At 40.0% G+C, this 23,741-nt stretch overlaps 2 protein-coding genes across 3 annotated transcripts in view; one reads left to right on the top strand and one right to left on the bottom strand.

The window, feature by feature from the left end:
• Window positions 1-333: 333 nt before the first annotated feature.
• Window positions 334-3,241, bottom strand: LOC131690742 (xyloside xylosyltransferase 1). Its single transcript, XM_058976707.1, has 2 exons — window positions 2,309-3,241; window positions 334-2,255 (listed from the first exon to the last, which is right to left on the bottom strand). The coding sequence occupies exons 1-2, from the start codon at window positions 2,868-2,870 to the stop codon at window positions 1,597-1,599; spliced, it is 1,221 nt and encodes a 406-aa protein (XP_058832690.1). The 5' UTR covers window positions 2,871-3,241; the 3' UTR covers window positions 334-1,596.
• Window positions 3,242-12,293: 9,052 nt separating this feature from the next.
• The window catches only part of LOC131693999 (protein dopey-1 homolog), a 39,837-nt gene continuing 28,389 nt past the window's right edge, over window positions 12,294-23,741 (top strand). For both annotated transcript variants that reach the window (XM_058982325.1, XM_058982324.1), the window contains exons 1-2: window positions 12,294-12,797; window positions 14,267-15,907. In XM_058982325.1, coding sequence (XP_058838308.1) covers window positions 14,340-15,907 — 1,568 coding nt within the window. In that variant the 5' untranslated portion in view covers window positions 12,294-12,797; window positions 14,267-14,339. The remainder of the gene's footprint in view (window positions 12,798-14,266; window positions 15,908-23,741) is intronic.

Genomic DNA, 23,741 nt, shown 5'->3' with positions numbered 1-23,741 from the left:
CGCAGGTTCGAGCGAACATGGCGCCAGAGCAAAAGAGATAACTCAACCGATACTTTCTATTGATGTGAACGGTAGAAAGACGTAGACGTTGAAGAAGACAGACTATCGAATGCTCGGTGTGCTTGAGAGAAGAGTTCTGCATTCAATGCGCGACGGCAAATGAAGATTAGAAATGCTACAGGCGCATTACCAACATACTGACATGGGTATGCTGACTTCAGGCATCGTGAGTGCTGGAAGAGATTTCCTAAAGCTATGTTTTGCAGAGTAACTTTGGAAACCTAGCAACTATAATGGTGGGGCTGTCATCCTAAAGTACTAGTAAAACCTAAGTTAGAACTAACATCCTAATTTCATTCAGTACTAGCCATCAATCAGATCATTTATATGATAACGCGTTTTTATTGCAGTCGACTTTTAGCGGATTCTTTAAACACTATTTCACATCATTGTACTTCGTTCTCCGGTTAGCTATTGTTGATTATCTGTACTACAATAAGTGAAGTACTAGTAACAACCATAATTTAGCTCCTACCGTTTCTTATTGTTATTCAGTTTCCTACTCAACACGAACAAGTCCTACTTTATTATCGGTTTGTCGAATTATTATCTAGATCTGGACTGCACCGGGCCTGTCATGCACTTGCGTTGTATTTCGTCTGTTCACTTGAACCAGATCGGTAAAATAAAAGGATTCTAATTAAATTCTAACCTAAACGTATCACTTTTGAGACAAGACACGAACTAACGTATAGTACGCATAAAATAAAATCATTCAAAATAAGTAACAATCGCTCGAGCGCTGTACCACTTCGCTTACGAGTATTATTAGATCGGTATAGTTAGAATGTTTAAAGTGTCAACAAAAAGCTCATAAAGATAAATTGCAAATGTTTCGAACATAGAGATTTCCTAACGTATTGCAGCGACGTCATAGCTTAAGCTATATTTGTTATGTAGTACGATATTATGTGTAAGGCTTCATGAACAATATTCTAATAGACATATGTTAATTATCACTAAATAAAAAATCATTTTCTTAAAATGAGATCACAAAATATTTAAACAAGGAATGTTTTTTGTTAATCAGAATACTTAGATTGGTAGAGTGAACTACCGAAATCAGGAAATGTGTGCTACTCAGCACTGGAAGCTTTCTAGATCAGGTATTGCATAGTAGTTTGGAGTAAAATAGTACCTAAAGGTTATAAACTAACTGTACGATAGATATGAGGTGTTATGTATGATGGATGATTTGTTAGCTCGATTCCGTTTGTAGAAGTAAAAAAAAAACATTAATAGCATTTTCATTTTAACATAATGCTACACCGGTGTACTGTAAAAACAAGATAGGCTGATTACACACAAGTTTGAATGAATGTAGCACAGACTAAACTGGTGTAGTACGATGTCAAAAACAAAAAAATTCCCTAAAACAAATGACCCTACGCAGCAATAGCATGGAATGTTTGTTAGACAAGCGATAATTAAGTTCGATGATAAAAACAATGGGTACTAATGCAGTATAGTCGTCGCAAACTGCCATAATCTGCAGTTACATGTACCGTGAAATCCCATAACTAAAAAACTCCCGTTCTATTCCGGGATTCGGGTATTGCAGTTCCCATGGTACACCTTAACCGTTCCCTCACAGTGAAAGTAGCTATCGAATACGTTACCGTAACCGTTCTCCTTCCACCAAGTGCACAGCTGTCGATTCCAGACGCAATCCAGCCGATAGATCAGTCCGGGAAATTCAAACCCCATCAGGGTGTAAAAATCCTGATCACCTAGGTGGCCCTTGAAGGCGTACTTCTCCACCATGTTCTTTACCGATTCTGCTTTAATCACTTCCTCGTACAGCCGGGACTGGCGAATTCGGTCCAGCCGCAGCATCACCACGCCGGAATTCAACCCCGGATAGCCGTGTTTGGTTTTCTTCGCGGTCCTGCTGAAGAATCCTCCGAGTGAATTTCCGATCACAGTCGTCTTGTTCAAGTAATACGGTGTTCCGAACAGGGTGTGCGGATTCTGTGCACGATATTTAAACAAAATGTGCAGATAAACCGGAGTCAGTTCCGGAGCCAATCCGAAAAGATGTTCCGAGCCGAAGTGATCGAACTGATCAAACAGTTCTTTCACCGATGATCGGAACACGACGTCACAGTCGATCAGAATGGCCCGTTTCATGTTCACGTCTACGATCCGATGCAAACCGAGCGAAATCAGAAACAGAGCATCGCTGTAATAGCTTCCTGCAATGGAACATAGCAATTAAATATGAAATTTCAATAATAGACATACTAACCCGTCTTATAGTTGAAAAGCGGCAGCATATTCTTAACGATATCGCTGATTTTCTCGGCACAATCCTTCACGTCGTATAGCGTGTAAAACACCACCTTCCGGTAGTGATTAATCTGCTCCCGTATCAGTTCCTCCGCCGACGTTTCACTCTGCTCGTCAGTTATCACATGCAGGTGCATCGGAATGGTCGTGTATTTCAGCAAACTCTTCAGAAACAACTCGAACTTGCTCTTCAAAATAACATTCTGACTTTCCTTCGTGTAGATAATGAAAATATTATATTCGGTGGCATTGTTTTCCTTCGGGATGTACTTGACCCGCTTCAGCTCGTTGAATCGAGCTGCGCTGAGAAATTGAGCCGAGACGGACCTACCCGCTCCCTCCACCAGCCCAATATGATTGTTATCTAACACATCCGGGTGCACTCCCCCGCCACCCCCATCCGGGTCAGTCTTTTGTTGGAATATCATCAAAATGTTCCGCCGGTTGAAGATGCTGCTGTTGGCGTAGATGATTAGCAGAAACCCACTGGCGATAATCAACACCAGCAGGATCTTATTCATGCCGATGGGATGTTCCAATTTTCGCTTCACTTTGATGGTGCCTATCTTGCAGAGGAGTGCACCGTTCTTTACGTACGGATATATGGGACAGTAGAAAGAAAACCAAACTACTGATGCAGTGAGAGTCGATTGATGTCTTATTTCGATTTCGATGCTAAATTTGCAGTTCTCTCATGTACATATGTCACGATATATAACGTTCACATTTCTGTTAATCCGTTTGTAGATAACAATAATTGCACAAATTGTGGAACAATGTATAAATTTTAGGCCATTATAAACAAAAATTCCTTCGCGGCCACTGCATTTTCGGTTACTACACGGTTTTTTTTTCTTGCTGATTACACAAACATTGGTAGGCGAGGGGTCGGCAAATGCTAAAATAGAAAATTGCTTAAAAAGAGCACAATCTGATACCAGCCCCCTGTCAAGGACGACGTCTCTGTACAGCCAGCATCACTGCCATGAAAATCAAAACATTAATTTTGAATCGAATGATTAAAAGCTGTAATTAGTTACTAAATGTTGATTTTCTGAATAATATGGTATTAAATCATCCCACAAGATGCAAAACGTCGTGTGGAATGCTTGAATATCGTGTATAGCGCCGAACATAATTCTTTGTTTGGGGCTTTATAGCTATAACGCCCCATATATGTAGGTCGCTGTCAAACTCCATAAGATGGTATAGGGTTGCCAGGGGGCTGTCTGATACACTCAACAAAAGCCCAGTTTCGTGATGTTACATATCCAAATTATTCAAGATATTGAAAAAAAGTTAAACTATTTATTACGGTACACTACAGTGAGTTCGTAGACAAATTATTGACGCATTTGAAAAGTATTTTAGAAAACCGGCTGAAACACGCACCAGCACGTATGAACCCCTTGGTTCGCAGATCGCTGATGGTTTATAAACGGTATTGGTTTTTGTACCGACGGCAGTTACACCTTTAAATCAGTGTCGGAAATTAAGGTTGGACAGAGAAAGGGTAAAATTCGCAAACGAAAAAAGCCAAGAAAAAAGCAGTTTTTTCCACACCGTATGTCCGATCTTCATAAAAATCAATCAGCAGTACTGTAACAATATTCTACATACGCTGATTGATTTTTATGAAGATCTTTCTCTGTCCAACCTTAAAGTCACGCAAATAAAAACGTTGCTGTGCCGATATTATTAGCTCGAATCAAAACTCGTCGAAATGTCAATTGACGATAGGTTCATCCGGAGTATTTGCTATTTTGCTATAGGTTCATCCGTAGTATTGAGTATTTTGCTAGCGTTGCCAATTTTATTTTGTTTCCACCACCCAATGTGGCTACGCCACATCGATTTTGCACGTGCTGCCCGACTTCGCTACAGCTCTTAAACTAGGACTTAAACTAGGAATAGCCCCTATGTTTGAGTAAGCCGGGCAAACGAGTGGATCACAGGTTCGCTTGCTTCCGACGGCGGGTCGGTGACCACCTCGCCCGACGGATCCTCAGCGGCTTTGAGCTGCCTCGGTTGCTAGGCCTCGGTTATGCGGCTAAGCTGCATCGAAATGGCACCCCTTAAACAGAGGTTCCTAACTGATATCAGATGGTTACCGGAACCCAGTAAAGTTCAACCGTAAATGATCCGGAATTCCAGCTGGTTGTAATTCATTTTCCGGCATCAGTAACACAACCGATTCTAACTAGAATCGGTTGTGTCACTGGAGCCGGAATACGAATTAGAACCAGCCAGCATTCCGGCTGATCTTGACTGGGAAGCAGCGATGCCAGATTTACAGACATGTCTGTATTTTACAAACTTTTGATGGTCTCCTACAGACGTAAACAGAAATCTACAGACTTTTAAAAGAGTAACAGTGTTTAACAAAATTGCACTAAAATAATTTGATCCAAATATGACTGATTCCTTCACAATAGTTCACTAATTTCAGGCTACTTTTAAAGTAATAACCTAGTGTAAACAAGATTTACACAACCATTTACAGAGTTTTACAGACATTTTAATTATTCTTCTACAGACATTTCACAAAAACATATGGCATCGCTGCTGCGTTGCGTTGCGTTGTGACGATGATTTTGGCGGATTGCACACTGACTTCATCATGTTTGACTGCTGATTATCTAATAAGAGTTGCTTAGGAAATGGTAAGTAGAAATTCATACCAATTCGACCCATATTAAAACCTTAACAGCATGATAGCCATCATTGCCGGCCGCCCCCATCTCCATCGTTCACGGGGAAGGATAAAAGATAAGGTAGACAGGAAGTGTTGATGCTCCACCTACTTAACGGAAGGACGACGATTCATCAGACTCTTCCATAGGTGTCGCGGAGTTGGTAGTTTGGAAGGGTATCAGGTCTAGGATTCGCTCCAAGCAAGCGATGCGACCTGTAAAGCATATTTTATTACGTAGTTGTTTAGTTAGTCTTCGAGTGGGGAGAGAGGGCGATCACTCGAAAAAGAGATCTTGTTTAGTTTTTGGGTTTTTTTTAAACTCTGGGCAGCCGGCTACCGAGAGTATACTATGTTCCCTAAACAAAAGCAATTTGAACTCCACTCGGAGTGACACATTATACAGGCAAAAATAGCGCGAGATGTTATAAATCAAGTCATTTCTTATTTTCCATATCAGATTTGTGGAATACAAGTATACGAGCGATAATAATGAACACTGAAGGGAAATATAAAGGATTGTTAACCTGATGCACGGGCTTGTTAGCAATAACGGAGCTTGAAATTAGGTTCATAAAAACAGACGCGGCGAATTTTCAATACGTATTGACCCGTGATCATAGATACTAGTCAGATTATTCGTATTGGGGCTAATTTCCGATCTACTATTCATTTTTACGGCAATGTTTTCTCGACTAGATCTGTTCGCACACTCTCATTCTGCTACTATCGGCAGAAGGCTGATAGCACCCAGTCGTCGCCGGTCTAAGGACCAAATGTCATCAATAGACTTAGACTCGCGTGGAGGCATGAGATAGGAACACAAAAACATATGGCATCGCTGCTAGGAAGTTACCTAAAATTTAATCTGGGAAATAAAAATTTTCTGGCAACGCTCTTGCACTCCGTTGAATTCTAACGATTTCACCACCTGGGCCGATATGAAATGAACTTTGTTTACTTTCGACAAGTTTTGATTCGAGCTAACAACATCCAGCCCAGGCAACCCATAAGGAAGTTGATTCGGATTCCTGTATGGATTCGTAAGGATTCTAGATAAATACATAATTGTATTTGGCTAAAGTTAGTATGTTCTAAGAAGGTCAAGAAGCTCTGAGTAATATGTATTCTACTGAAAAATGTAAATTGCATTACGTGGTTTAGTTTGGTCGTAAATCACCAATTATCTTCAGCACAATTTTCAGAAATCACTCATTTGCTACAATCGATAGCTTGGCACTTTGTTATTATGCCAAACACAGCTTTCAGCATTTTCATTTGCTGAATTTTCATCCCAAAATTTTGATGTGCATAAAGCGAATAAAACTATACGCGGTGTGTCTAGAACCATTATTAACTAAAAAAAATTACCATAAGTTTAGCATACGGCATTCGAAAGATACAGTATCCAAGCATCTTCTTAGTGAATTTCAAAATGATCCATCGAGAGATTCGAGAGAAATGGCGATTTGAAGTTTTGACACATTTCATAAGGCTACCAGCAAACACCCACGGGTTTGGTCCTATCTTTATAAACAAAAAAAATATTTGTCTACTTATTTAGTACATGGCATTCGAAAGATATAGTAATCAAATATATCCGCTGCAAGTTTGAAAATATTTCATTGACTTAATCGAAAGTTATAACTGTCGTGAATCGATGAGAACACTGTGCGGACGCGTCTATTCGCGGTAAACGTGGTTGGGTGAATGACGTACGAGGTTTATATATTTTCGCTCGTCGATCTGTATGCATCGTACATACTCACACGCGCACACTGGCCTCTCGTTATTCCAATCTCGGGTAATAGTTCTCGTGCATCAGAATATTGCTCTCGGCCGCTCTATCGCTATTCTTCCATGCACGATGCACACATAGCCTTGCAGATAGGACGATGAGACGGCGACAGGCTCTGCGGTATAGAAGCAACGAGATGCTTACATGCACACATCAGCCAGTTGCTATCCCGATGCGAGTCTCGAGCGTCTTTTAATGTTTATTTACCGCTCTTTCTCTCAGTATGGTTTCGCTTTCGTGCATGCATAAACACGTAGGTAGAAAAGTGAACGAAGAATAAAATGTTCGCTTCGTACATCTTCAACATATGTGTTCGTTCGTTTATGCATTCGGATCATAGTTGTATATTTTTAAGAGAATGCGATATCAGAGGCCAACCAAGAATACATGCAAGGTCTGTATTCACCAGGAGTGAAATAAAATAAAATGATACCAACATTTTACGCTTTCCGGTATGACTCATTTATCTAGGCCTTATTCTCCACAATAACGATTTGAATGCGGTCATAGATGGGTTTTCTACCAGATTTCAAGCATGAAGCCATGTTTGTCCATTGACTATTTAAATCGTTTATACGTGTCGCTGTTTCAAAGAAAAACCTTACCATTTAAATGTACAAATATAATGCCCAAAAGGTGTTATTTATATACTGCGATGAAAAAAATATGAAAATAGGGTTGTCTACCTGACGTTAACTATAACGTGTAATTTAAAAAAAATTAAAAGGAATACAAAATAGAGTTTTCTTCCTCAAATAATAGACAATATAAATGATCTCAACTATATGTATTATCATTATTTAGCTAATTTTTTTATTAAAAGCATATTAACATATCGATTTCTATACATTGGTTCAATGCAGCGAACGCAAAGTAAAAATCATGGAAAATAAAATCATAAATTCAATATATACATATAAAAATATGAAGGTATTTGCTGATTCATATCAATTTATGTTATGGTACGGTTTTTGTTGAAAATTTTGTGCATTCGTGATTTGCTGGTTGGGTTGGCAGATATCAAAAACTGGTCGAAGGGGATGCTATCAATACAAATGCATAGATTCACATCTCTAACAATTGTCAGTTTTATTGTCTAAATGAATTTAACAAGAGAATTTGACATTCAGATGCTTTTTAGTTCGACAATGGACCAACTAGCGGAGGTCCAACTAAAAAGCATTAAAAATTATCCAACCAGCGAATCACGACTGTGTTAGTTTCAACATTACATATATCCACAATTTGTAGTATACAGCAATTGCAATCAACTAGTGAATAAAAATGGACATGCCGTCATTTTTAATACAAAATTTTTCATTAAATAATGGTAGTATATATTTCAATTATATTGTCTATTATTTGAGGTAGACAACTCTATTTTATATTCTTCTCAAGGAAAATTGTTGATAAAACGTCTACCAGTTAATTAATGAAAAAACAATTAGAGTTAGTCAACAAACTACCACAGAGAACAGACGTCCATCTTCAGCACTCAACTTGTGTAAAATCTCTAACGGTTTCGAAGGTAGTTGGGATATCCAAACCAGGTGCGCTACTGTCGTCATGTTTTTTTGTGGCTGAGTTCGACAGAATTGACAGCGGTTATTCCCCAGTCAAACTAGTCCGGAACCGGTTCGGATTTCCAGCATGAATTCCAGCTCAAATGCATCAACCGATAGAGACGGAATCGGTTGTCTTCTTTGTTGAATCTTGTTCCATACTGAATCCATTCAGGATTTCGAAACGGTTCCGAAATGGATTTGACGAATAGTTGGGATAGGTTGGTGTGGCGGCGCTAGTGTTTATTAATGTGCACACACGTTTTTTAAATATTTTTGTTCGATCATGGATGTCTGTTCTCTGTGAAACTACTGAGATGGCCTTTTTAAGTAAACATTCCAACTTTTATTCAATTTTTTTAATTTACACGTTATAGTTTACGTTAGGTACACAACCCTATTTTCATATTTTTTCAGCGCAGCATATAAATAACACCTTTTGGGCATTATATTTGTATAATTAAATAATAAGGGTTTTCTTTAAAACAGTGACACGTATAAACGATCTAAATAGTCAAAGGACAAACATGGCTTCATGCTTGAAATCTGGCAGAAAACCAATCTATGACCGCATTCAAATCGTTATAACTTTTGATTCCGTCAATGAAATATTTTCAAACTTGCAGCGGATATACTTGATTACTATATCTTTCGAGTGCCAGGTACCAAATAAGTAGACAAATATTTTTTTGTTAATACAGATATGGCCAAACCCGTGGGTGTTTGCTGGTAGCCTTATGAAACGTGTCATAAAACTTCAAAACGATTTCTCTCGAAGGATCATTTTGAAATTCGCTGAGAAGATGCTTGGATACTGTATCTTTCGAATGCCGTATGCTAAATTTATGGTCATTTTTTTTAGTTAATAATGGTTTTAGACACACCGTGGATGTGACTTTAATCAACGACACGACCTGAAACTTAATGAAATATTGTGAAGAAAAAATGTGCGAGTCTTTTACCGCCAGTTGTCGGTACATTGAGTACTTGATACATACGAAAAAAAATATGTTTTTAGCAACACTTCATTGTTTATGGATTTTCAGTTGCTCTATAGCAACCATGTTATGTTTACAAAACCAGCATATTTACTGAAAAACCGAATTTAATAATTGAGTTCTACAAGATGACGACACGAATGAACTCCTGATGAATGAAGTTCATGTTTGATAATTCTCGGTGGTTTGTTTACTTTGTCAATTGCGTGAGTGCGAATTCTGACTGTTGTGTTACATTTCTAAATATAATTTACGATCTTTTTCAGATTTTCTTCGGCATAGCTGGTTTTGACAAACAACTCTAATTCCGTTGAATTGTTTGTCAAAACCAGCTATGCCGAAGAATAATTTTGCAATGTGACAAGGCAGCAAGTCTGGAGAACCCTGCTGGGATTGTTTCTGGGGAGTGCTCTGCCATCACTTTCGTAATTTACGCATAGGGTTACCAAATCGGCTAGGGACAAATTGAGGACACGAATCAAATGTTAAAGCTCCTCTAGTGATCGAGTTAGGGAAATCCTAAAAGCGATTTGTTTGAAAAATACAAGATCATTAAAAAGTTGTGCTAGTTGGAATACAGGAACAGAAAGGAGACGATAATCTGGCAAGAAATTTGCAACTGTAGGCTCAAAACAAAGCTTTGCATCTTCAAAAAAAGATTGACACGAAGCTGTGCAAGCAAAAGTGCCTGTAGAAATGTATACTACGTTTCATTGAGGCTCACAAAGATTGGTTTAGTTGGAATACAGGAACAGAAAGGAGACGATAATCTGGCAAGAAATTTGCAACTGTAGGCTCAAAACAAAGCTTTGCATCTTCAAAAAAAGATTGGCACGAAGCTGTGCAAGCAAAAGTGCCTGTAAAAATGTATACTACGTTTCATTGAGGCTCACAAAGATCCAATGAATTTCTGGCTAAATTTAACAAGCGAACATTACATCCGGGAAGTGGACTCTGCATACAGTGAATTTAGCTGGATTCTGCTTACATTAATCCATCCAAATCCCATCTAAATGAAGTATTGGGGAATTATCAAGCGGAAGAGACAGACAACTGGAAAGACTGTTTTTGAATTGAATGTGCAGGAATAATTTTCTTTTCTCGTCTTCGATCTAGCACTTTTTTAAGACTGCACGTATCGAGTCGGAACTTTCGCCACTGAAACACGTATATATTTCAAACACACAGCTGTCACAACTCTTTAATTTGGCCAATAGATGTTAAAGAATAAATAATGTGTTCTAGTTCGTGTCAAACAGACTTTAATATTTTTTAATAAAAGAGCTTTTGGGGTATGCATGCATGTTACTTAAACTTTATTGACAAAAAGCGCTAGAAGGAAATAATAAATTAATATGATGATTGAAAAGTTTCATTCTCTCGAAATTAGCTGGATTTGAAAATATTTTGAATATGTCTAGGTTTGATACTAAAATGAAGAACATTTGAAGTAAAAAAGGACGCTTCCCAAAATTGTCGGAATTAAGGACCTGTCCTTCAAAATAACGACAGTTTATAGCCCTATTTAGGCGCCATCACGAGATGGTGATGAAAGAGACATAGCATAGCCAACAGTCGTGCTGGGATTTCTTGCGCATAGCTGTCTCCGAGAACACCACAGCAGGTCATTTTAAATCGATTCTGTTGATGCAGATTTCTAATTACTTTATTAATCATTATGTTAAATATTCAACAAACTCACCAAAAATCTGCCGTAGAAAACTGGTCACATGCAGGGCCAAAGCGATTTGGCAGGTATACCGTGTTCCACCTTGTAGCGAAGTTCATCGTGAGAATGGCACGATTCATCAACCACTACATGGATTCTTGCATAAGCTGGAACAAATCAACCGCTCCAATTTATAAGACCTAATTATTCCGAGTCGGTAGAAATTTATGCTGCGGTTCCAGTATTTGACTGAGGAGCCTGAATAATGAAGCCTGAAGCCTGAAGATTAGTATCATCGACTGCACGGAAACGAAAAACTACCTAAAATTGAGTTAAAATTAGGTAAACCGTGTTGAAGGTAGTTTCCATTTAACCACGGCAAAAATTACAACTCATTGATAGGTTTTTTATACTCAAATTGAAGTTGAATTTACCTAATTTTGAGTATACCCCAAACAACTCAAAAGTACCTTCCTCCACGGAAGACCTCGACTGAGTCGAATCTCTCGTTTTGTTTTTGACAACACTAATAAGTGCGAAAGCGACGCACAACTCAAAAGTGAGTCAAAAGAACTTATTCTGGAGGTTGTTTTATTTAACCGTGTGGGTGTTACACCATTGACACTTTTTCTCGCAAGTGCAAAACCAGTGCACTCCATATACACCGGTGCACTCTGCTATCGAAAATGGCAATAAAGTTCTCCGTGTACAGAAATACCACACGGTTAAATAAAACAACCTGCAGAAAAGTTCTTTTAACTTACTTTTGAGTTGTGCGTCGCTTTCGCACTTATTAGTGTTGTCAAAAACAAAACGAGAGGTTCGACTCAGTCGAGATCTTCCGTGGGGGAAGTTACTTTTGAGTTGTTTGGGGTGAACTCAAAATTAGGTAAATTCAACTTAAATTTGAGTATAAAAAACCTATCAATGAGTTGTAATTTTTGCCGTGGTTAAATGGAAACTACCTTCAACACGGTTTACCTAATTTTAAGTTCCCCCACGATACCACGAGATTGAGTCAAAGGAACTCAATTTTAGGTAGTTTTTTGTTTCCGTGCAACGAAATACGTTGGAAATACGGTGTAACGCAGGAAGATCCCTGCGGGAAAGTGTTGCTTCTTTTCCCCTTTTTATTATGTTTTGCTCTTTTGCCCATCATTGACAGCTGTGTGATGACAGCTTTCAGCGAACGATTTTGATGAGGTGGGTGACAAAAGGAAGAAGAAATAAAACGTCCACACAGTCATCCGCACTTTCGAACCATTCGAAGACAGAAGGAAAAACTCGGTGTTTTTCACTTTTTCCCTAGAGTAAAATTGCGTGTTTCGGTCGAAATTTACCGTCAAAGTGATTGTGCGGTTCTCGAGAATTCGAGTGATACCAAATTAACAAAGAAACGGCAATGAAAGGTGCAGAAATTTTGCGATGAAGTGGTGAAAATTTCAGAACAGTTTTTTTTTCTCTTGCATCTACACAGACAAGGTTAACAAGCAAGCACAAAAATAAGGAGAAGAAGAATACAAAGTATCGGATTTTTTTTCGATCAAGAACCGTACTGGCCTGCGCTGGCTCTTTTGGCCACCAATCGTTATTATTTTATTATTGTTGCAGTGCGCGGTACCTCGGTGTACGGGGGCGAGTAATATAGCTTCGTAGCTGGTGCAGCTGAGGCGAGGTGTGCATTGTGTTTTTGTTACAACAGCGTTCAGTGTTCTCTCATCGGAGACACGTAAGTACCGTCCGTCATCAGTCAACAGAAACGGCTCGTTGGGGTTTTTTTTCCAGATGGGTTTGTGTGTGCTCTCTGCTGCGATGCATAATGTTATGCATTAGGATTAGTTGATTTTTGCTTGGATACGGTTGTTGTAGGTGAGGTGAGGAGTGCTGAGATGTGCTAATAGCTACGCATTCTCTGCAACGCAGTAAAAGTGATAAATTTTCCATTAGTTTTATCTGACATTGAAAAGAATTAAGGCAATAACTCAAAAAATAATCTTATTCGACAATTTGCAATTTTTTCTCCAACATTCGCACCAGATATTCATTCGTTGCGAAAGCTACGAGTGATGATTTTGATCGGATACCGTTTTGATCCAGTGTGTTCCGACAACGCGTTGATGCTTGCTGGTGCTGATGATGAGCTGAAACTGCAGCCACCGTGAGGGAGAAAGGAATAACTGTATCGCAATGTGTATACATATCAGCACTATAATAACAGTTTCATAGAGACAGTACTGTGTGGTCTTGCCTAGGAAAACGAAGGCAACGAGCGAGAGAAGAGAAAAAAAACAGTGACCAATACCCGTATTGAGGTCATAAATGAATTAATTTTAATCGTTATCGCGCGCTCGTGTGACTTCTATTGTTGTCGAATGCGTTTGCTTTCTCCTACGCCTGAGAGAGTTTTGCAATGTATTTAAGCAACGGAATCTCACTTGCTGGTTTCATTCAGCCAGCGGAGAATCTAGAATATTGCGATTTGTGATGAGGAAAGCTCGTAGTATAGGTTACCAGGAAAGACGAGATACCTACTACCTTCCCGACGAGCTCAGTTATGAAATGTCTGCTACAAGGAGGAGTAAAAAATCCACTTGATTCGTTAGCCCAGCTGTTTCATAAGAAACAGATAATAGTCATTAATATAGAAAAACTAATCACAAAGAAGTTTCTATGAAGGCCTCACCCAAAATACACAGATTGTACAAGAAACACAAACAGTGTAAATGATTCATGAATGCGAAAGCTGCTGCCTTATCATTTTCTCAGATAATAAAGTATCCAGTGATAAGGCAAAGCAATTACATTTCTGTGCGATTCTATGTACATAATACCTACCACAATCAATGACAAGATGGTGACAGTCTACAACTAAGCAGGAGACAGTTTCGTTATCATTTATCAGTACCCTTATCGGTCCTTTGCTTAGTTATTCAGTTGGAATGTTGTAGGTAGTAACACCCTGGGAGAAGGCATTTCTAAAGTGAACACGACGAAGATTACGATCTATCAGCGTAACACAGATTTCTTTCATTTATTTGTCCTCATCCCATTATCACCGAACAGATTGAGTAATGATAGCGATCGGTCCTACCCCACACCAATAGCGCGTACCTACGACGCAATTCAATCGATTCGTAATCAAACCGCTAATTGCTTGCTGCTAATCTATTTTTATTGATTTTTCTCCATCCCCCACAGAGCGTGAAATCAGTCACCATTACTGAGTTGTCGACACACACCACCAGCGGCATCGCCATCAGCCAGCTCTGCCATGGACACCGCAACGGGATCCGGCTTGATGGAGGAGTACGACTTGATGAAGCAATCCAAGTACCGGGTATACATGTCCAACATCGACAAGACGCTGAAAAACTTTGAATACTCGAGCGAGTGGGCCGATCTGATATCGGCTCTCGGCAAGCTGAACAAGGTGATCTCGTCGAACTCACAATTTCAGATCATTCCCAGGCGAATCAAAATCTCGAAGCGGCTTGCGCAGTGTATGCACCCGGCATTACCCTCCGGGGTGCACTTGAAGGCTCTCGAATCGTACGATGTTATATTCAGTAACATTGGAGTGGATCGGTTGGCATCGGAACTGTTCATATACAGTGCCGGTTTGTTTCCGCTGCTCGGCTATTCAGCCATGAATGTACGACCGCCGCTGCTATCAATCTACGAGAAATATTTTGTTCCTTTAGGCGAAAAGCTACGGCCGGCTCTGAGCGGTTTTCTAAGCGGAGTATTCCCCGGTCTGGAATCGGGTCAAGATCACTTCGAACGGACAAGTTCCTTGCTGGACAAAGTCTGTGAGGCCGTCAAACCTGAATGTTTCTACACATGCCTGTGGGAATGTATCGTCACTAATGCCTCGGTACGCTTACCGGCCATCACCTACGTGTTGGATCACTTCGACAAGAAACGATCCTGTGTCGATCAGAAAGAACTGATGGGTGGTAGCGTCGAGCTTTTGGTCACTGGGTTATGCAGCTGCCTGAATGATTCGGTAATCCTAGTGCAACGAAACACGTTGGAGTTTTTGCTGCTAGCATTTCCCCTGCACGCAATGATTTTGTGCAAAAGAGACGTTATTAAACAGGTGAAAACAGCACTGAACACAATTCTAAGAAGAGATATGTCTCTGAATCGACGACTGTATTCGTGGCTCCTGGGAGCTGATACAAGCCTGGGCAAACATCTGGAAGACATCGGTCACGATGGAGAAACGTCCGATCCGAACAGCTACTTCGAAGCCCACTCGAAAGAGGTCCTTATCAGTGCTTACAAACTGATCCTCAAGGCCAGCGTTGCCTCTAATCCAGTCGATCTGAGTCCCTACCGAATATTGATCTCCCTACTGGATAAAGCGGAAATCGGTCAGCGAATCCTGGATGACGTCTTGTGCGACATCATTCGGACGATTTCGCTGTGCAACGGCAATCTGGAGGTGCAGAAATCCGCCAATCTATTATTCTCCACCTTCGATCCGTCCTACATCTGGAACTATATGACTACCCTGTACCGGGATGGTGCCGTGAAAAAGCACAACCAAAAGCGACCTTCAAGCGGTGGTGGTCTTAGCAGTGCCAACATCCGGGAGCACGTAAGAATCGATTCCGGTCCGCCGGGAACGATCGAGGTGTGCTTCTTGACCGAGTTCCTACTGGAGACCCTATCGCTTGAGATGTATAACGAAACGACCCGAGTTTATCTGCCGAAATTCTTGCTATCGCTGATTCGGATGCTCACGGTGTATTCGGAGAACATGAACGCGAACGAGGTGGCGGCATCGCTGAAGCTGTGCGTCAAAATTGTCGCTAAGGTGCAACCGATGATCATGTGAGTATAGAAAGTCTATTTCAATTTCAATTAGGTAATTAGACATTGCAGAAGAATGATTGGTTTTAGTAGATTGACGTACATTAGGTTATAGTTTAAGTATAACGTAAAATAACGTTATTCAATAATATTATGCATGTTGATCCATCTCGCCATCGTCATGTTTTGGATTCGTCGCGATGATTTATTTTTTAGTAGTTTCCGATTATAAGAGGATGTTTCTTTTAGAAATTTCACTATTTACTTCATTTCTTCATCACTGTTTTCACTTAATATTTTTTCAAGTGGCTGCATATACTCCAGCGCAGGGTGTTGTTTCGCAGGCAGTCGTATAGTAGATGTTTGAGGTCTTCAGTCGTCTCACACCATGCACACGGGCCAGTTCTTATTCTATTCAAGATTGTAACGTCGTCCGAACTAAGCGACAGCTTTTTACACCAGATCTTGTTAGGTCGTTTCTGTATATGGTTATGCCACTTCCATTTTTCGTCGGAGAGCGTCCTGCATTTGCTTGTTCAATTCTCCCATATTATGTTGGGGCATCGACGATGGTGATCCCGTTGTAAAAGGACTGTGCTTCACCGACTTTGGCGACCGTCTCCTGGTCAGCTTTCTCGTTCCCGTAGATCCCCTTGTGACTCGGAAGCTATTGGATTTTTATGGAGTTTCCCCTAGTTCCGTAGAATTCCTTGTAGATTTCTGTCATTAGGTAGCTTTCTTCGAAAGTCCTTTCGTTGAGCAGCATCTCAAAAACGTTCTTAGAGTCAGTAGAAATACTGCCTTCTTGTATATTTTGTTTTTGACTAACTCTACCGTTTTGCGTATGCTTAGAAGTATTCATGATGGAGAAATTGTTATTAATCCCTTCGCTGTTGACTGATCCATCAGTTTCGTCGTAGACTGCAACACTTTGTTGTGCTGCTTGTAAGTTGTCTGCATCGCTTCCCGGAAAAGTGACTGCTAGCGTGTTGCACCGGCTTGATCCTTTTTTCGTGTTAGTGAGTTTTTGGATTCATTGCTCTGTAGATAGCTGTCCTATTTCGGCCAGTATCACGTGCAGAGGGGTGCTGATGAGGACATTCATCGGCTTACGTATGTATGTATTGTGTTAGATTTGCAGTTTTTATGAGATTGGTAGCTGCTACGTTGCCGTACACCGGTGCCCCATACTTTATTCGATTGCGGTCCAATGCGTCCTCTATTTTGATCTGGGTGTTTGTATTGGCATCACTGGAGTTTCTGGACAGCATTTTCATCAGCCCCAAATTTTTACCCGCTTTTTCTACCACCGAGTCGATATGCTTTAAGCGCGTTAAGAGTCGGCGGTCCAAGACGTATCCAAGATAGGGGTGCGTGTTGACCAGCTCCAAGTTTTCTCCCCGCACTTTCATCTTAATTTGAGCGGTACTTTTTGTAGTGAACGGAATTACGGCTGAATTGTGCGGACTCACTTGCAGGTTCAGAGCTTGTTGAGGATTTGGTGTAGGAATAAGTTGCAGTGCTCTGAGGCTTCTTCGACCGTGTCTGCCATAACGATGATCGCAGAGTCAACTGCAAATTGTTCCAGTTCTCCGTTTTCCGTAGAAAAATCGTGTAGAGATGCTGTGTAGGGGTTGAACATACGAAGCTAGAGGACATCCCTGTGGAATTCCCTCAGAGAGCTCCATCTAGCAGAATTTTGCTGTCCCTCCGGTATTCGAATAGCCAGGGAATTAGTTTTTCAGGTGTGCCTGCTTTGGCCAAGATTTTAAGTAGGGTTGTAGTGTTTGCCGAATCGTACGCTTTGCTGACGTCCAGAAAGATCAATAAAACCTTCTTTTCATCGTGTCGTGGATAGAGTTAACTACATAGTTAGTGCATGTAGATGCTGATACATGCTTTCTAAACTCGTTGCAAACCTCAGCCAATTACAGTAATGTTCGTGGTCTGGCAGCCGCTACTATCGCCGCGTATATTTTTACGATGAAGAATTTTTCATCTTCCGCCTTCGGTGGACTAACGAAACGGAAGAGTGCCGAAATATCACGAAAACATTTTGCAAACGATTCGTTTGTTCCTTGGAACCAGAAATTCGCTTCGTTGCGTAAATTCTGCGCAGGTAATAATTCCAGTCGGGTCTACGTGAAATGACTTCACGACAGTAGAGATCCCTGTGCAAAAGCTCGTCCATACCAATCCAGTGCGTCTTCCAATAACCGGTGCTTGATGAATCTAAGCGAAAATTCCTCCTCCACCCCTTCAGAACGAGCGAAACATTCCACGTGGTCCAAGAACGAATTGAGTGACGACGTGTCCTTTTCGCCACGGAATTTGATCGGCTAGTTGTGGAGCTCTTGAATTTTCTTGATCCCTCCTGTTAGTTTCGTTCTCGACTCAGAAGATGCTTTAGCAGTTTATTCCGCAGTCGGTTGTATTCTGTGGAACAGTCGCTTTCTCATCCGTCCATTGGAGAGTCTATGGAGGCGGCAGTCCGTGTGAGTCCCTGTAGGGGTTAGATTCCCACTCGTTTGTGCTGTCCTCGTCTCGAATATATCTAAGTAATGTAAGGTTCCATCTTGCCGGAACTCCCCGATTCCGTCCCTTGGCTGTCGGAGACGAAGCAATTGGTGGTCCGTTCTAGTTTCTCGTCGGACCTGTTTGTTGCTCGAATCCCTTGGGTTGAAGAGTTTTTGAAAGCTGTTCCGGTCGATTTTGCTCTCTCCAGAGGAACATTGAGAATGCTGACTTCTGAACGATGATCGAAACCAGTCCTGTGCAATCTCACGGTGCTCTTTGAATTGTGACGGTAAATATGAAGTTACCGTGTCACCACATAAATTACCGTTAGTTCATTTCCATTTTTCTCGGATAGTGTTTCAGTGAACTATCTCTCATAGAAACCGTGCGAGAGAGAACGTATTGAAATATAAATCAGTGTATCAATGAAATATTATCAGTGTATTGTATTCAGGCAGCATGCGGTGCTTTGTTTATTTCTTCTCCACCTTTCTATTTTTTTATGCAAAGTTATTTGTGTGGAACCGCCTGTTTGTTAATACTAGCTCGTTGTTTGTAATAAGATGACCGTCACAACCGTATTTATATTGTTAATAAAATGGCGGTCAGTTTTAATTTCTCTCAATAATGATTTCAATTAGTGAGAGATTCAGAAGAGAAGCGTTTTACTGTTGTTAATTCATTGGAATGAGAACCGTAACTCAATAAGCATTGTCTACTGTTTTAACTGCTAACCGTTTCCATTGAGTTCTACCAAAGAGAATAGGGAAAGAGACGAAGAGTGAAAATCAGTCAAAACGGCAACACTCCCTTTATGATGATTTCAACACTAGATTTTTGGCAACCGCTTCCACAGGCAGCACTTTAAATGACTCCTATTATATTTTGAAAACAAACCGTATGTCGATCGTTGGATTTGTTTATCAAACGATGCGCATTTCGAAACAAAGAGATGAAATAATTCTAAAGCTTGTTTTTACTCATACACATACTCTAGAATGCACCTCACAATCACGATTGAACCAAATTCTGACGAAAATTGAAATTTCTTTTTCAATAGATGTACAATACTTATCTCCTCCAACTCAGGCATGAGTAATGTTTATTTACATTGCACGATTGGTCTGCTCAATAAGGTATTTTTGGCTTCACACTATTCGTCTCTTTCCCTATTCTCTTTGAGTTCTACAAGATGACGACACGATGAACTCAAGATGAATACAGTTCATGTTTGACAATTCTCGGTGGTTTGTTTACTTTGTCAGTTGCATGAGAGTGAGTGCAACGGGTGCTCATCTGTTACATTCGAACTCACGTAACCCACATGTAAGCAAACCACCGAGAATTGTCAAACGAAGTTCATCCGGCTCAATTTGCGGGGTTATGTCGGTTGGTGCAAAACCTAATTCTGTTTCGTCTAGCAGGTTGCCATCAGTACCGTGATGGAGCTCAGCACTGTTCGAAACTGTTGCTTCTCTGGGCCACCATGTCATTGTACACTGCTGCGTTTTCTCTGCATTCCCGTACACTTCCTCTAAAATAGTCGTAATCAGCGCTTGCAAGCTTTCGTATTCTTGTCGGTTTCCATGATGACGCTGTCGCTATTTAACATTTTCTAAAAATTTCATGTCATGCTTTTTATGGCAGTTTCAATTGGTGTGAGAAGTTGAATTCGGGATTGACTAGCTTCCATATTTCTGGAGTCTTCCATCACGTGAGAGGTGTCGGCATTAAAGCAACCTGTTCTCATATCTTTCTCCATGGCTTGCTGCAATCGAGAACATTTGTCACGCCGGGTGGATTGTGCCGGACTCATAATTTTGCGCAACGCAAACTTATAATTTAATTCTTTCTTACTCAGATAAGCTCTTCAAATAGTGAAATTATCACAAGAAAACCAGCTTAACCTTCCGGCAGTCGCGCTAGTGCACTGAGTGCACGCTGCTCTGAAAATCTAGCGAAATCGTCTTAGGGCACCAGCGGCTGCTCGTTCAGTGGGCCATAAGCGCGACTTCCGGAGGGTTAATAAACTACAGATTTTGCCAAACTGGTTTTTTTGTGCTGTCATTTGACGTCGAAGACCGTGTTCGGTCGATCTCGACGCAGTGTGTGTAGGGAGGGGTAGGGTATTGCTCGTGGTTCAACCCAAGAGACAACCTTATATTTATTTTGCTGTTTGGTTGGTGTGTTTGAATTTTCAGTTCGGTTGATTTGATGAATTCTAGAGCGTTTTTTTCATTACATCATCTAGCAGAAACGTCAAGATTAAGACAGAAGTAGGCTTTGGTTAGAAGTGGACTTTTTTTACCTGTCGCGTTTTTGCTCCAAATTTTTTTTTTCCTTGTGAATATCTACAGTAAATATGATATGATAATTGCGACACATAGTGCTGGAATTAGGATAAAAAGTGATGAAGTTATAGAAGTTAGTTATGTTGTGCTCTCTGCTGGGACGCAGGAACAGGTTTGGTCTTCACACTGAAATTATCACCAGTCTTTGGTGTACTTCAGTTGCAGTTTATATTGAGCATCAGAGAATCTGATCAAGGACCCCTGAGAATGATCAAAGTTTGAAGAACCGCTGGTTTTTGATGAGATCGTTTGAATTTATTAATTTGATCTTATTTGCACTGAACTTTAGTTACACTAAATATACATCTTTGTTTGACGCGCTCTTCTCATACAAATTATGAGGCAGTGCTTTAACAAGTATTGTAAATGTTGTTATTTAATCGTCTGGATTTTATTGATGGAAGGTGATTCTTTGTCCATGTGGAGTGCGCATAAGAAAGTTTACTTATGGATTCAACACTTTGTGACTCTTCATAATCGATAAATTGAAAGTCGTGTCCTAGCAACTTTTGACTCTGCTGTTAAAAACAACTGCAACCACTGGCGTAGCCCATAGCGAGTAAAGGCGCTTTATCCTAGGCTTAACAACCAGGGCAAGGTGTAAATACCTCTGCCCCATCTCAAAGGACCAAAGGAGTGACATTAACCTTCTTAGCAAAGTCACTCCCAACGATTTATCATATCCCCTTTAAACGTAAACGGTTGGTAAGGTTGTCCTCGTTTCTTCTTCCTTTAAGATTTAAAACTATTCGTCAATCAAATTATTTACTAATTGAATAATTTGGTTGCCGCTTAATTTTGAAACATCTTTAAACCAAACTCTGCACAGTAGGCCTGGCCGTTTTAATATTTGCAACATATGAAAATATGCTACAAATGGTCGGTGTTAAGTCAGAACGGACTAAGTGACAAAATATCGATTTCGAGAAAAACGAGTTCAAAGTTTGAATCGCAGCATCCTTTACATTATGATTGGAAATTAGTTTTTGCCATAACTCTTGTTTATTGTTACATATTTCAAATGTGGCAGAAGTCGGATGTAGTTGACGAAATTCTTTATCTCATTTTTTGATGTTTTGCTACTTAGTCCGGTTTGACATAACACCGACCAAATATTAATATTGACAAGAAAAACACCACAGAATAACTGTAGTGTTTTCCAGGATGCTTTTCGATGCTGGCTGTGTAAGGGTTAGAATAGAATAGAGTAGAATACATCATCTAACAGAAACGTCAAACGGAGAAAGTCGCGTGCGAAAATTTCCTTGCAATTTTTAAATTTATTTAACAAATAAAGCACACAGAAGGCTATTGATTCTACTAACACCCCTGCATTTACTCATTGCAGGATCGTACAAGCATATTACATGTTTTTCGCGAAGATAATAGGGAGATAATTGATAACTATTATTTTATTACATTTTGCTGTTCACTTTTGCTATTATGCGCTTTTACATACATATGTGGTCTTGGCAACGCCGTTTGTAGATGGCACATTTTACTGTGACGTTTTGACAGGCGGGCTTGTAGTTGTGATATATTTCATGTGCTGTATTGCAACCGAGAGTGTAGATATGAGGTTTGCTAACTACAGTCGACTTGGAAAAACATCACAACGCAAAACATAACATCTACAAAATATTAGCAAAACTTTGGTTACTATATGTGACATTTTGACTTAAGATTAAATTAACATGTAAAGAGTTTTTTTTTCTCTATTATTTGTGGACAATAAAGAGTCAATGCTTAGCTTTTAGTTGGCCTAATAAACTCAGTTTGTTTACATTTGTTAGATATGACGTTTTGAACAAATCGACGTCAACATTTCATAAGGCATTATATACAATATGCTCATGTTGAGAAAATGGCGACTGAAAAATTACCTCGTACTTTATATTCCCATTTATGAACAGGAGCTTGATTTAAGGACCAAACAACCCAATGCCGTGTTAAATTAACCATTTTTTCCGAATAACATACCAGATTTTTAAAAAAAATTATTTTGAACGTTTTTTGTAGATAAATGTTTTGGTCCCTTTTGAAACATCGCACTGGTTTTGTGCCCTCTCCCATAATCCCTTTTCGGCGAGACGTTAGCTTATAGTGCGTGCGGGTGAGTCCTTTTGTTTACAGTAAATGATTATGTGACGTTTATTTAGATCCCTTTCTTGGTGTTGCGATGTTTTTGTTCCCTTTTCAAGTATAGTCTTTTTCATTTAAAAAAGGGCCCATAAACAAATTTTTCCGCTTTGTTGTTTGGTGTATATGAACCGTTAATTTTTGAGGGGAAGTGAAAGGGAACATAAGCAAAACAAATTATTTTGCACATAAGCAAAATATACCCCATTATTTTGCAAACAGCCAGGCTTCAGAATCGGCTTATTCAAGGTATGTATAAAGCTTTCCCTAGTAACAATTGTGGTTTTATGATAGTTTTATAGCTATTGATAAAACCTAGATTACACTTGTAGCGTGCTATAAAACTTTAATTGTTACTTGGGTTGTTAGTGTCCATTTGAAGTAAGTATTAACCGGAATTGTTTACGTTTTGTTTATCGGCCCATTTGAAATGTTCTCGTCGAAATGGTATAGAATTGTGCAATCTGTTTAAATCACTCTCCATTTTGTTTTGCTGCAATGTTTTGCCCAGCGGCTCGTAGTATTCCAGCAGGTCGACCTCCACTCTGTGTTTGTTGAATTTTGGGCATTCGTAGACTATATGGTGAAGGTTTTCTTACACTTGGCATAGATCGACGGTTTCCCAACCCCATCGTTTCAGTAGATGCCCCAAATGGATTCGGTTTATGATTCTCTTCTGTTCTGTTGCCAGCGTCAGGCCGTGGCACCAACTCCTTTTCCCTGGTGCTTTCATGAACTGGAAGTGTGTGACTTCTTTTTCTTTGGAGACTTCTTAGTATTCCCTAGTCCATCCAAGTCTCTTTTTTCGGCAAGCTTCAGTGTGTCTCCGAGGGTGAGTGCGTTGAATA

The sequence above is a fragment of the Topomyia yanbarensis genome, chromosome 3, assembly GCF_030247195.1.
Source record: "Topomyia yanbarensis strain Yona2022 chromosome 3, ASM3024719v1, whole genome shotgun sequence".
In the NCBI taxonomy this organism is placed as follows: domain Eukaryota; kingdom Metazoa; phylum Arthropoda; class Insecta; order Diptera; family Culicidae; genus Topomyia; species Topomyia yanbarensis.
This window is presented reverse-complemented; position numbering and strand designations above follow the sequence as displayed.

Excerpts from the sequence above, each read along its gene's own strand:
- LOC131690742 (XM_058976707.1), bottom strand. The coding sequence starts at position 2,870 with ATGAATAAGATCCTGCTGGTGTTGATTATCGCCAGTGGGTTTCTGCTA. Across the intron at positions 2,256-2,308 it reads GCTTTTCAACTATAAGACGG|GAAGCTATTACAGCGATGCT; the intron begins GTTAGTATGTCT and ends GTTCCATTGCAG.